Source organism: Balaenoptera physalus (assembly GCF_965194825.1).
Source record: "Balaenoptera physalus genome assembly, chromosome: 17".
Lineage (NCBI taxonomy): Eukaryota > Metazoa > Chordata > Mammalia > Artiodactyla > Balaenopteridae > Balaenoptera > Balaenoptera physalus.
The window spans coordinates 70,551,419-70,565,565 of record NC_138895.1 but is presented as its reverse complement, the minus strand read 5'-3'; the positions used below and the strand labels follow the sequence as shown (position 1 = coordinate 70,565,565).

The 14,147-nt window shown below is 44.7% G+C and overlaps 3 protein-coding genes across 22 annotated transcripts in view; 2 read left to right on the top strand and 1 right to left on the bottom strand.

The window, feature by feature from the left end:
* Positions 1-3,551, top strand: part of MTSS1 (MTSS I-BAR domain containing 1) — a 166,402-nt gene extending 162,851 nt beyond the window's left edge. For 14 of the 15 annotated variants that reach the window (XM_082433183.1, XM_082433189.1, XM_082433185.1 and 11 more), the window contains one exon: positions 623-3,551. In XM_082433183.1, coding sequence (XP_082289309.1) covers positions 623-1,323 — 701 coding nt within the window. In that variant the 3' untranslated portion in view covers positions 1,324-3,551. The remainder of the gene's footprint in view (positions 1-622) is intronic. The other variant, XM_082433191.1, reaches the window with a different exon arrangement.
* Positions 3,552-4,319: 768 nt separating this feature from the next.
* NDUFB9 (NADH:ubiquinone oxidoreductase subunit B9) lies at positions 4,320-12,865 on the bottom strand. 2 transcript variants are annotated; one of them, XM_082433279.1, is made up of 4 exons: positions 12,707-12,865; positions 9,534-9,726; positions 8,840-8,953; positions 4,320-4,543 (listed from the first exon to the last, which is right to left on the bottom strand). In XM_082433279.1, exons 1-4 carry the CDS (start codon positions 12,805-12,807, stop codon positions 4,412-4,414), a joined length of 540 nt encoding a protein of 179 aa, XP_082289405.1. In that variant the 5' UTR covers positions 12,808-12,865; the 3' UTR covers positions 4,320-4,411. The 2 variants fall into 2 exon arrangements, with proteins under 2 accessions (XP_082289405.1, XP_082289406.1); XM_082433280.1 differs by lacking the exon at positions 12,707-12,865 and adding an exon at positions 10,605-10,628.
* Positions 12,866-12,874: 9 nt separating this feature from the next.
* Positions 12,875-14,147, top strand: part of TATDN1 (TatD DNase domain containing 1) — a 37,175-nt gene continuing 35,902 nt past the window's right edge. For 2 of the 5 annotated variants that reach the window (XM_082433229.1, XM_082433228.1), the window contains exon 1: positions 12,875-12,966. In XM_082433229.1, the coding sequence (XP_082289355.1) occupies positions 12,945-12,966 (22 nt within the window). In that variant the 5' untranslated portion in view covers positions 12,875-12,944. The remainder of the gene's footprint in view (positions 12,967-14,147) is intronic. The other 3 variants (XM_082433234.1, XM_082433232.1, XM_082433236.1) reach the window with 2 other exon arrangements.

Here is a 14,147-nt window from a genome sequence, read left to right as displayed (position 1 = left end):
CCCCGCGCCACCACACAGGACTTACCCGAAGGTCAGAGCGCTGCTCTTCAGAAACGAGCTCTACGGTGTTCCGTCTGTTTGCGTCCCCCTCCCACGTGACCCCGTTTTTGGAGAGAAAGCGAGCACCCCTCACTGGTGGTGCCTTGTTTCGGAGACTCGTTACCAGTAGCTCCACCGCTTTTCTAGCCCTCGCCTAACGAGTTGGTCGTGAGGTCTGTGATGGTCCGTGCGGGTTTGTCTCTCGCGTCAAATTCCGGGCTGGAGGGCTCGTAGAGGTTATTTGCTCTTTCCTCCCCCTTTACTCCTCCCAGAGGCACTCAGAGGTAGCCTCGCTGCGGCCTGGCGGTTTTGCACTCTTCACCGCTCAGCGGTATCTGAGCGCGGGGCTGCTGTGTCCAGCGCTGCGCTTGGTGCTCAGCGTTCCCTTGGTGAACGAAACGACGGTCCCTGTCAGGGAGTTCTTAGATGGTGAGGCCTGCTAAGGCTGGCCCGGAAACCCCGGGAGGCTTGGGATGAGATTGCGGGTGAAGTATGGCCTCTGGGGCCCTTTGTCCTCCCAACACAAAAGAATCAAAAAGCACAGCCACTGCCTCGGCGATTTCTAATCAGATCCTGTGATCAGTTTCAGATTACGATTATTTCTCTGTAAGCGGTGACCAGGAGGCAGATCAGCAGGAGTTTGACAAATCCTCCACCATTCCGAGAAACAGTGACATCAGCCAGTCCTACCGACGGATGTTCCAAGCGAAGCGCCCAGCCTCAACTGCTGGCCTCCCCACCACCCTCGGACCTGCTATGGTCACCCCAGGGGTTGCAACCATCCGACGGACCCCTTCCACCAAGCCTTCTGTCCGCCGGGGGACCATAGGAGCTGGTCCCATCCCCATCAAAACACCCGTGATCCCTGTCAAGACCCCCACCGTCCCAGACCTCCCTGGGGTGTTGCCAGCCCCTCCAGATGGGCCCGAGGAGCGGGGTGAGCACAGCCCCGAGTCGCCGTCCGTGGGTGAGGGCCCCCAGGGTGGCACCAGCATGCCCTCCTCAATGTGGAGCGGCCAAGCCTCCGTCAACCCTCCTCTTCCAGGCCCGAAGCCGAGCATCCCCGAGGAGCACAGACAAGCAATTCCAGAAAGCGAGGCCGAAGACCAGGAAAGGGATCCCCCAAGTGCCAGTGCCTCCCCAGGCCAGATTCCAGAGAGTGACCCTGCAGACCTGAGCCCAAGGGATGCCCCGCAAGGAGAAGACATGCTGAACGCCATCCGCAGGGGCGTGAAACTGAAGAAGACCACGACAAACGACCGCTCAGCCCCGCGCTTCACTTAGGCTCTCTTAGGCTCACAAGAAATGCTGCCAGTGGGGAACGAACTGTCTAATTAATAAGACCTAGTTTGTCTTGATCCATTCCAATCTGTAATCAAACAAAAGATTTTGTAGGCAACTCAGAACACAGCTCTTTTGAAAGTACTCGACACCTTTAGATAAGAATTAAAAGCAACATATGTAACTGACATAACCTTGATCTTTTAATTTGTAAATATTTTTTCTTTCTGCACATTTTAATCTTAAGTTTCCCTTTTGATTTTTCTGAAGGTGCCAAATTCCATTTTTTACAAGTCTTTGTAAAATTTTAAATGCATAATAAGGGGGGGAGGTCGGGCAGGGGAACCACGAAGTAGTAATTTCAGAAAAAAGGATAACTATACTTAGCTTTTTTTTTTTTCTTTTCTTTTCTTTCCTGCAAGCTTTTGTAGATGCATTGTAGTAGTCTGGCTTAGACACAAATTCAAGTTATTGTAATGTACAAACAAAATGGGTAAGGGGTAAAAATCCTTATTCAAGTATACTACACTCGGGATGAGAAAAGCGGGAGTCAGTTGATGCGCAATATTAGGAGTGAGGGAACTCTGGAAATGGTAGGCTGTGTTGGGACCGGGGGGAGGGTCGCGGGAGGGGCACACTGTCAACACAGCCGATCCTGTTACATTTAAGAGTAGCCTCGTAGGTTGAATTTCTAGTAGCTTCATGGTAAATGCATCCGAATAAGCCACACTGGATTGCAGTGTTTGTTTCTGTAGGGTGTTTAAGGACTTCCTTTCTCCCACCATTGCTCCTGACTGCACACAGCACCCACCTCCAGTCCCGTGCATGCTGCCGCCACCAGGTAGACATAGAACCCCCCACTTCAGTTACCTGTTAGTTATACCCACTTTCACTGAATCCAAACACATCCAGAAGGGTAAGGCAGTTTTAAAAATGTGAAAACATTTAAAAATGATTGATAGCAGGGAATTCTTAGATATAGCAAATGCCTTTTACTTAACCGTGCCTAGCAGGCTGGGTGCGTTGAAAAGCCCAAATATTTTGGAAAAACTGGAGCGGATTTAACAAGGGTAACCAGCTTGGAGTCTAGCAACTTGCCAATGTGTTTACCAGTCTGGGGGCTTGTTTTTCTTATCTTCTTTTAAATAATGGCAGTTAATTGGCTTCATACTAAACATCGAAGAGAGGAGGATTTATTTCTCATCACTGGGAATCTGACCACCATACTGTCCCTTTTTTTTTGTATTCTAGGTAATGTTTTTTGGAATGGATTTCTGTCTTTTCTAAGTGAAAGTTAAATTTGTTATAATGCCCATCCCCTAAAGCCAGCAGAGATTTGTAGATGTAAAGGGATCACGTTTGGGGAATGCAATGGTGTTTGTTTAAAAAAGAAAGCCAGCCCCTTCAGGTCAGTTGAAAGTGCTCGTTTGGGACAGAACCTCTCAAGAAATAGGAGCCTGGTGGGTCCCTCAGACCCTGCAGATCTCTGTTGGCTCCAATCTTCAATTACATAATCTTCTGCTTTAATACATAACTGCATTGGATGTGAAAGAAACGTACCTGTATAGTCAGTGTTCTCTATATTAACATTTAACACTGCTGTGATTGCTCAAAAACATTTTATGTTATGGCTTTCAAGCAAAGGCATGATTATTAGAAACTGTTTAAGCTTTTTTTCTTTGAAAAACAAGCTCCATTTACAGAATATAAGCAACAGTAGTGCCTGTGGTTTAGCCCACCAATCTTGATGACTAAAAGTAGCTGATGCATTGTGCATATGATGCTTGAGATGGTTTTTGCAAAAGCAGAAATCACTGCAAGGTAATTACGATAGATAAAAGTGGTATTTTAAACCTTTGAAATAAATGGATGTAACTGTACCTTGGTACAGCTTTTCACTTGTTTAGTTTTTAAACGTTAGTATAATCTGAATAAATTTAATATAAAATGTTGCCAAATTCAATGTAGAAAGAATGTGACAAAACGCCTTGGGTAGTTCTATTTGTGTTTTTGCATATTGTAAAAGCAGTGTCACAGCTAAAAATAAAGAAATCGTTTCTAAAGGTAAATTATTGTGGTTTAGTTGCTAGTTTGTACTGAGAGTTGACCTCTCCCTGTGCAGTTTTTTGTTCTAAACTTGTATAAATAACAATTGTGTAACGTGTCTCCCTTTTACCTTGTATCAGTTGCTTCAGCCTACATTATAAATAAAGAACCACTAGAAAAAAAAAGCCCTGCATTTCAAGTCTTATTAAAATTCAGGTGGAGGTCTTAGTGAAGTGTTAGAAAAATGGACTGAGACTCAGATTGAGCTTAGTTAGAAAACTGACAACATCATTTTTGTGCACTTTAAGAACACTAGTTGCCTGAACAGTGAGTTACCAAGAACTAAAACTAGCTGGGCTTGGTTGAGCTTTAAAAATGGCTTTACCCTTAAAAAAAGAAACCTCAAACATTTAGAGTTCTGCTACCCTTACCTTTGTGTCTGCAGACAATCCAAGCTACGGTAGAGGGAGCAAAGCTGGAAAACTGCCTCCAAAATAAGTGTCACAAAAGTGTCATCCACATTGGATGCCATCAAACTCCACTCCTGAGAACCCCATAAACTCCACGCTTATTTGCTGAATGCGTGCTTCTTAGCGTAGTCCTTTACTCAATCAGAGCTAAAATTCCATTAGTGGAATCTAGAAAACAGAAAAGGTATCTTATGTCCTCAGTATTGGCATGCCTCTTCTTGGCTTCTTATGCCCTCCAGTCACTATAGCTAGTTTAAGCCTTCAACTCAAGTTTGTTCAACTAAATCTTCAGAGTAAATCTTGTATCTGGTTCTGCTGCAGTTTTCCCTCGATAGCATGTGTTATCAATATGACTTAATGGGGAAGAACAGAATACATCTGACTACGTTTCAGGTACTTTTCTTTATATGCTCAACTGCTAAGAAAACGACAGTGGCCCCGTCACCTGGCATCATGTTACTCCTCAGAAGAACACGTCAGTCGTACCATATGGAGTTATTTTATTAGGGCAAGTGTATGTCCTGTAACTTATTTCACTTGCAAGCGTGACTGGTGAGGCATCTTCCTCTCTTTCTCTACATGGGCCGCTCCCGGGGCCTGGTCACAACATGCCACCACAGTGGGGGCAAATCACCTTCCTTTCGGGCTGGGGGCAAAGCTTCAGTTCTGGCACCACCAAGCGGGGTTTCCTCCTGCAGCTGCTTAACCTAGAAGCGGGGGTAAGGAAGGAACAATTAGAAAAGGAGTGGCACTGACTGTCCAATCTCTCTGCTACAGGGAAGTGTCGGCATTGTTTCTACTGTGTCACATGACACACCCTGATCCTCACTACTGAGAAGTGTTGTTTGTATATACCTGCATTCTTTTTTTTTTTCTATGTAGTGTCCTTCCTTGTCTCTTGTAACATTCTTTATTTTAAACTCTATTTTATCTGATATGAGTATAGCTACTCCAGCTTTCTTTTGATTTCCATTGCATGGAATATCTTTTTCCATCCCCTCACTTTCAGTCTGTATGTGTCCCTAGGTCTGAAGTGGGTCTCTTGTAGACAGCATATACATGGGTCTTGTTTTTGTATCCATTCAGCAAGCCTGTCTTTTGGTTGGAGCATTTAATCCATTCACGTTTAAGGTAATTATCAATATGTACGTTCCTATGACCATTTTCTTAATTGTTTGGGGTTTGTTTTTGTAGATCCTTTTCTTCTCTTGTGTTTCCCACTTAGAGAAGTTCCTTTAGCATTTGTTGTAGAGCTGGTTTGGTGGTGCTGAATTCTCTTAGCTTTTGCTTGTCTGTAAAGCTTTTGATTTCTCCATCGAATCTGAATGAGATCCTTGCTGGGTAGAGTAATCTTGGTTGTAGGTTCTTCCCTTTCATCACTTTAATTATATAATGCCACTCCCTTCTGGCTTGTAGAGTTTCTGCTGAGAAATCAGCTGTTAACCTTATGGGAATTCCCTTGTATGTTATTTTTCGTTTTTCCCTTGCTGCTTTCAATAATTTTTGTCTTTAATTTTTGCCAGTTTGATTACTATGTGTCTTGGCATGTTTCTCCTTGGGTTTATCCTGTATGGGACTCTCTGCGCTTCCTGGACTTGGGTGGCTATTTTCTTTTCCATGTTAGGGAAGTTTTCGACTATAATCTCTTCAAATATTTTCTCTGGTCCTTTCTCTCTCTCTTCTCCTTCTGGGACCCCTATAATGCAAATGTCGTTGCATTTAACGTTGTCCCAGAGGTCTCTTAGGCTGTCTTCATTTCTTTTCATTCTTTTTTCTTTATTCTGTTCTGCAGCAGTGATTCCCACCATTCTGTCTTCCAGGTCACTTATCCATTCTTTGGCCTCAGTTATTCTGCTATTGATTCCTTCTAGTGTAGTTTTCATTTCAATTATTGTATTGTTCATCTCTGTTTGTTTGTTCTTTAATTCTTCTAGGTCTTTGTCAAACATTTCTTGCATCTTCTCGATCTTTGCCTCCATTGTTTTTCCAAGGTCCTGGATCGTCTTATCATTATTCTGAATTCTTTTTCTGGAAGGTTGCCTATCTCCACTTCATTTAGTTGTTTTTCTGGGGTTTTATCTTGTTCCTTCATCTGGTACAGAGCCTTCTGTCTTTTCATCTTGTCTATCTTTCCATAAATGTGGTTTTTGTTCCACAGGCTGTAGGATTGTTGTTCTTCTTGCTTCTGCTCTCTGCCCTGTGGTGGATGAGGCTATCTAAGAGGCTTGATGGGAGGGACTCTATACCTGCATTATCTTTATGCCCACATTTTAACTCGGACACAAAAGCTGTTCTCCTTAAATGTTTTCCCATTCTTAAAACAGCAATGCTGAGAACAAACCCTCCTACCCCACCCCACTCATTAAGCAAAACCCTGACAATTACCATTCCAGTTCCCCCTTGTTATGGTCCCCCCCACCTCTTTCCCCCCAAAAATGTTTATTTTTGTGTCTCAGCTAAGAGGTCTCCAAAAGCACTATTAAGAAACTTCAATTTGAATACATTAGGGATGTTAATTTAAAAGCCCCCCAAATAGCAATGAGGACAAGAAATAACATGAAATCACAGGTACAAGTGTGCTCAGTTCTGCCCCCACTGCCCAGCTACCCCTTTTCCAGTGATCTCTGAGACCATCACTGTCCTAATAGAGGAGGAGACCTAAGACACCCACTTTCCAGATCCACGATTTTTTGAAGCTTCTTCCAGAAAAACCAGCTCTGGATTGTGGCTAATCTGAGCCTCAAGCACACGTGCTGTTTAATAATGTCAAAGAGATGGAATTGGTAAAGGAGGAATGTTTTGGGGAGAAGTGGTTATCACAGAGATCAACTGCAGGATGAATCTGCTGCTCTCCATGAATAAATATGCCTCGAGTTCCCAAATGCTGACATACTTCTTGGAAAACACTGCCCTCCTTGGTCACAAAAGCATGAATTTAAGTAACCCACTATCCAACCAGTGTCCCCTTCCAGCTCATTTGCTTAAATGCCGCCTTGAAAATAATTCTTGAAACTCACAGATGCTGCCAGTGCACAGGTCCTCACACCCAACTTGCCCTGCTTTCTGCATCAGCCTCCCTGTCTACTTCCCTCCTTTATCCAGCTAGATTCCATCACGACAATCACTCCCTCTTGAATAAGTTCTTCGTCACTCTTGACCGTGGACAACCACACCGTCTACCTTCAAACCTGCAACCATACAGCTTAGTATTGCTACAGAGAAAAAAAAATACTGGAACAAACTGGTTTCACAACATGTTAATTATTCCCAACTTCACATGGGCCTTCACCACCACATGGCAATCTTACTATTATTCTCCAGCAAGCACATCCTCTGCCCACGATTATCACACCTTTTCCACATTCTCCAAACATGCTCTGCCCACTTCCTGGCTTTTCCTGACTTCACTTAAAAAAGAGAAGCCATCACATCGAAGTCTGTCATTTCCCCATCATCAAAACTTCTAACCCAAATGTATTTATACACATCTTTTGTCCAATTAGAATGGAGGAAGAATCCCTTCTCCTTCCAAAGGCCCCCGCACATGCTTGGGATCCCACCCCTCTTCTCAAAAACTTTCCTTCTGTACCTATTCCACCTCTCTTCAGCATTACCAATTTCTCCCTCACCCCAGATCTAATCAGCATATACGCATCATTTATCTTAAAAGAAAGTAATCCCTCGGCCTCCAGTTACTGCCCCATTTCTTCGTTCTCCTCAGGAAATCTTCTCAAGAGTCATCACTCCCTCCTGTTTACTCTTCCTCACCTTCTGATCAGTCTTTGTGTGACAGAAATGGCTCTAATCAAGGCCACTAATGCCCTTCCTGTAGCCAAAACCTTTGGATGTTATTTCCAGTACTCACTCTATTCCATCAAATCAAAGATGACTTGGCCCCAGCCATTCTTGTTTTGTTTTTTTTTTTGGCCGTGTGGCGCAGCATGTGGGATCTTAGTTCCCCCACCAGGGATCGAACCCATGTCCCCTGCAGTGGAAGTGCAGAGTCTTAACCACTGGGCCGCCAGGGAAGTCCCCCGGCCATTCCTGAAACACCTTCTCTTGGATCTAAGGATCTCAAACATTTCTGTGGCTTTCCCTCCACTTCCTTTACTGGGGAGAGGGCACCCAGAGAAGGCCCTCATTCCATGGCTTTTAAAACAACTGATAACTCCCGCATTTCTATTTTGAGCTCAAATCTCTCCTTTGAGTTAAGTTCCAGATTCGTACATCCAAAGTCACCCTCTGACACCTGCACCTGATGTCTCACAGGATTCTCAAATTTAACATTCGTAAATTTAACATTTAAAACTGAACACTTGATTGTCCCTTTGACATCTGTTTTTTCTCCTCTTCCCTATCTCAATAAACACCACCACAGACCTCCAGATGTTGAAGCTTAAAACCTGGAAATCATTCTTGATTCTTCCCTGTCCTTCACTACCCCCCGCCCCCAGCCCCCATCCAATCACTCTTCACATCGCTGCAGACAATATCCTGAATCTACTTCCTTCCATATCCACTGCATCCACCCTAGTGCTAGTTGCCATAATCTTTGGACTAATCTACTGCAATAACCCCAAACTGGTCTCTCCAATTCTCCACTTGCCCTCTCCAACATATTTTTCACACTACAGCAAGATTGACTTTTTTAAAATATAAATCAGACATCATGAGTGGAAAAATACCCAAGGTGCTGGTGGAGAAGGTTAATGGACTGTAGGGTAGAGCAAGGTCAGGCAGAGGACTATGGAGGGGAAGGAGGGAAGAAGTAAAATCAGAGAACAGAAAAGCCAAAAGACCAGGGAACACATTTTAACCTATTTCTAAGATGGCTGTAAACGTTACATTTAACACACTTGAAAGAGAAAGTATATCAGAGGCAAGGAGCCAGAGTAACTGTCGGAGCTGGTATCTGGACCTCTGCACATGGGGAACCAAACTTCAGCTCCTTCCAGGTGTTGACCATGTGGGCCAAACTACATGGTAAAACAGGCAACACTCACCTCTCGCTCCCAGCTTTCTCTCCGCAGTTTCTTCCACTGCTCTCTCTTGGCAAAGTAATCAGGATACATTGCCTTCTCGGAAGGATGCCAGTCATCTAAGCACCACTCGGGAACCTGTCAGGAGAGGAAATCACGGCGTCATTCCACAGGACACATTTACATGTCACGGGTAGGGCCTGCTCAAGGGACAGAAGACAAAAATCAAGGTGCATTTTTATAACCATTCGAAGTACCAGACTGTTTCTGACGCTAAGCAATAAACAGCAGAGGACCGAGACAAAGGAGAATGCCTTAGAGTGAAACAGCCTAGGGATGAAAAACAGCAAGGTCAGTCCAAAGAGAACTGGCATCATTCCTCCCCTACCTGAGTTCTCTAAAGATCCAACGTGGCTGTATGTTAATTGAAAATATCACTTAGAATACTAAGCACCAATTGAAATTGGTTAACTTTAAGGTCCAAAAATGAGTTATTTACCAATTCCTTTAGCACTTTGCTTTGCCGGAAAGTTAACTGCAAGACCTTGGCACTGAATTTGGAAAGAAAAGTCGTGATGGCATCTGGGAGAGAGAAAACTGACACTGGGAAAAAAAAAAGTGTAACTGTCAGGAAAGAAATGTCCTAGCTGCCCCTAAAAGGGCAAGTGGTTTCCAAGGCTGAGGTTCGGGATTTGAGACACCTGTGGTCCTCACCTACCTTGTAACACTCGTATCTCTCGTAGGAGGTGCCCCCAGGAGACTCAGGGAAGATGTATGGCTGAGGATGCTGACAGTGCCAGAACTCTTCCTCTGCCTCCCTCAGCAGCTGGGTGGCCTTCACCATGTCCTTTTCATTCTTATGTTCATCAAACCGAGCTCTCATCAAACAAGCAAAGTACCGGTATTTGTCCCTTAAACCAAAATGATTTTGGAGATTAGAAATGTTATCTACACAATCAGGCAGTATTACTGTCTGACAAGAGGTGGTACTTCCACTAACACCTTTCAGGTGAGTAGCGTGACTTCCCAGCCCCTCCCTGGACCCTGTCAGTGGAGCAGCCTCATCATTACGATGGCTTCCCTGGCAGCCCCCAAACACCAGCAACAAAAAGCTACTGTATTACTCATAAATACAACCTAACCCCTTTCCCCTGTCTCCTCTATCGCCTCTGTAGGATCATTCAACATTCATTCAATGACAACTTACTGCATTTCCTCCTACCTTGTGCTAGGCACTGTGCTAAATTCTGGAGACACAAAGATGTAGAAGGCACGTATTACTGATACATGGTGCAAAGAGTGGTGCTCAAATCAGACAGACCTGGGTTTGAATTCTGACTCTGACACTAGCTGCCTGACCTTAGGCAAGTTTCGGTCAGGTTCTAGAAGAAACCATGGGCAGAGATCATTTACGGGGCTTTAAAATTTTTTTTTATTTTTCATTATTATTATTTTTTATTGTAGTTGATTTACAATGTTGTGTTAGTTTCTGGTGTACAGCAAAGTGACTCCGTTATACATACATATATATACTTTTCCATTATAGTTTATCACAAGATATTAAATATAGTTCCCTGTGCTATACAGTAGAACCCTGTTGTTTAGTTTATATACAGTAGTCTGTATCTGCTAATCCCAAACTCCTAATTTATCCCTCCCCCCAATTTCCCCTTTGGTAACCATAAATTTTTCTTTGTCTGTGAGTCTGTTTCTGTTTTGTAATTAAGTTCATTTGTACCTTATTTCAGATTCCACATATAAGTGATATTTATCTTTCCGTTTGACTTACTTCACTTAATATATAATCTCTAGGTCCATCCATGTTGCTGCAAATGGCATTATTTCATTCTTTTTCATGGCTCAGTAGTAATGGGGCTTTGATAATCCAGGCCACAGATGACAAGGGCTTGAAGCAGGCAACAGTGATGGATGGTGACAAGAGAAAAATATTTAGACTACAAAGTTACAAGAGTAGGCTATGGAGTCAGATAGCTTAAGACTGTTTCAGCTCTGCAGTTCCTAGCTGTGTAACCTAGGGTAAATTATTTAAAGTCTTTAGGCCATGGGTTCCTCCTCCATAAAAGAGTTAATAACAGTACCTGTATCTTAAGGTTGTCCTAAAGATTGGAAAGCTACAACATATCAGCACACTTCAGACAGTGCTTAGTACATCCTTAGTGCCCAACGTAAGCTACGAATATTATTACACTAGGGAGAGAATTTACAAAAATCAGTGTCCAACGGCATACAAGTACATATGTCGCTGGCAGAGGGGCAAGTAGGGAGTACTTGAAAATAATGCTAAGACTTAAAGCTGAGTGACTGTATTACTAGTAATGCCATTAGCTGAGGCAGGGAATTTGGGAAGAGAATCAAAATGAGGTAGTGAAAAGAAAAATACGTTCAGTTCTAGAGAACTGTAGGTAATCTAGCAAACAGCTGGAAATACAGCTCTACAGACAAGTGAGCATAGGTGGTAACTCAAGTCCCAGCGTTAGATGAGGCTGCCCAAAGTATACACAGCAATGACCAAGGGCCTAGGATGGACCCATGCAGAACAAATAGCGCTATGAGGGCAAATGGAAGGAAAAAAATCAGGCAAGTACTGAGAAAAGATGTTAGTGAGATTTAAAGAAATGACGAGTCAGTGTTATCATAGTAACTACTTTTATCCTTTCCTCCAAGATAATATTAATAGTCTCAGATGTAGTTCAGCACTACCTGAATTCCTGATGGCTTGACTTCCTTCATCTTTATGAAAGATAATTCTCTGTTATCTGTTTGTTTATACGTCCATCTTCCTCATTAATCCATAAATTGCTACAGCTGAGAAAAAAGCCTTATTAACTTTTGTCAGCCACCATAGATCCTGAATTGCAAATTGTCAGATGAATAAAAAAATTAGGGAAGTAACTAACCCTACAGCCTTGAACCTGGCCATCTTCCTGCCTAGCAAAGAAAAGTAGGTCGATGACTTTACAATAATCCCAACTATACAATCTGGGCTTCCAGGATCCTCTCCACAACTCTTCCAGACACACTCAGTTTCCCATTGTTTAGAGGTTTTTCTCAGAAGCCCTTCTCCTGGGACTAGGTTTCAGGATTCTCCTAAGGCCATGGAGGCCTGGCATTCATACATCTTGGGTTGTCGCCCCACCATGCATTGCATCTAGAGCACGAAAACCTGTATGTTTTAAGACTGTGTTCTAAGACTAGTCCCAGATGGACAGAGGGGAAAGAAGAAGAGAATTATGTGGGAGGTAAAGAATTATGTGGGATGTGAAGCTAATGAAAAGGACTGAATGAAGCTAAAAAGAGGAAAGCTGATGGGAGGGGTGATGATGATGTGTTGGAGTTAAGACACCTGAGTTTTAATCCTGGCTCCGCCACTTACCAGCTGCTGGGCCTTGAGCAAGTCAGTCTCTTGCCTCTTATTTTAGCCTCTTGTTTTCTCATCTATAAAATAAGGCTAAATAACCCCTAACACCCAGAGTTGTGAGGACTAAATAACGCATTTATTATTACTGCCAGTACCAGGAACGAGAAGGTCACGAAGGAAGCTATTATTTAGTGAGCGCTGGAGGCATGACCATTTCCATTTTTGGCACTTCCTTTCTCTTAATCGTCATGCAACCCTCTGCGCTGGGTCCCGCGTCCGTTTTCCTGATTAGAAAACTGAGGCCCGGGCCAGATAAACAAGTCTTCAAAGTGTCCCAGATATGGGCGACGAAACCTACATTCGAACCCGGGTCTAGGGGAGGGCTCCGCGGGGCGGGGGCCGCCTTCCCACCCCGTCCCAGAAGTCCTTGAGCCGCTCGGTCCCCAGAGCCTCTCAGCCTCTGTGGCGGCCCCCGAGGTCACCTCCCCGCGCCCTGGGTCCCCCTCGCCCACCTGTGGATGCACCACGACTCCAGGTGGCGCAACGCCCGCTTATAAAGCCGCAGCACCTTCTGCTGGTGGGTCAGGTAGGCAGCCGGCACCGAGAACGCCATGTCTGCCGGTTCACCTTCAGCGGCCGCAGGGGCTCCCGGGAAACCAGACGTCGGCGGCGAGGGGGCGGGGCTGCCGGAGGGGCGGGGCGACTGACTGCCGCTTCCGCTTCCGTCAGAAAGGAGCCGGGGACGCAGTCATGAGTCGCTTCAAATTCGTAGGTAAGACTTTCTCCGGGTTTGGGGCCTTTCTTTCGGTTCCCGGGACTCGCGCACCGCGGCCACAGGGCCCAGGACGTGAGCTCTTCGGCTTTTTGAGGGTTGAAAGTGCACTCCGTGGAGGAGGGTGCGGGGAGGCCTCTGGGTGTCGGTAATGTTCTGGATCTCAGTATGGGTGCTGGCTTCACGGGTGTGATTCTTTGTGAAAATTCACGAGCTGCGGAGTTACGATTTATGCTCTTTCCAACATATGTGTTGTGTTCAATTAAAAAAAAGGAAGCAAAACTACTAAAAAGCAAACGAAAGGCCTGTCACTATATTCCGCTCCATCCCACGTGCACCTCCCCGCGGTTTCCCGTTTCCTTGGCGGAGAGGAGGATGGCTTCGAGGGACTCGTTGACTCACTAATTCATATCACAGTTCATATCACAGTTACTGGGCGCCTCTGGTGGGCCAGGCACTGGCCTGGGAACACAGACACGGCCCCTGCTCTGCTGGCATCACCATCTGGTGGGGGAACTGGAGGACATACACAGTGGAAAGTGAAACAAGTTTTGTACTTGGCAAGTACAATAATCCATTCGGCACCGGTAGAACAAGAGATGGAGAATTCGACAGGAACTAAAGGAGTAAGCATATTTAGTACCAGACTTAGGAAAGCCTGGGGGAGGTTGTAAGAGCTGGGATTGGAAGGGTGACTTGGAACTCGAATGTGTTCCTGAGTTTAATTTTGTGTGTATAGAGTAGAGCTTAACTGAAGGCTTTTGACAAGGAGCATTCATTAAGTAAATCATTGAATGCCAGTTACATATTGGGAGCCTTGAGCTATGGGATACAGCAGTGGGTAAAGCTGGGCATGATCCTTGTCTTTGTGAAGTTTCCAGCTACCCGAAGGTGGAAAACGACAGTGATCACGTCTCTGCTTTAGTAAGGTAATCCTGACAGCTGTTGTGTAGGTTTGGTGGGTCATAGGGAGAGACAGGGAAGCATTTCAGAGCTTGAACAAGGGCACTGGAAAAGGGAGGGAGAAATGGAAGAGAGGTACATATGCAGCATTTAGCAGCTGAGTGTTTATGGCAGGTAAGGAAGAGTGAACAGTCAGAGATGACTCGGTGTTGGGATAAATACCTAAACATGAAATGGAAGCATGGGTAGTTTGGCAGTGGGTGGGAGATGTAACGAGA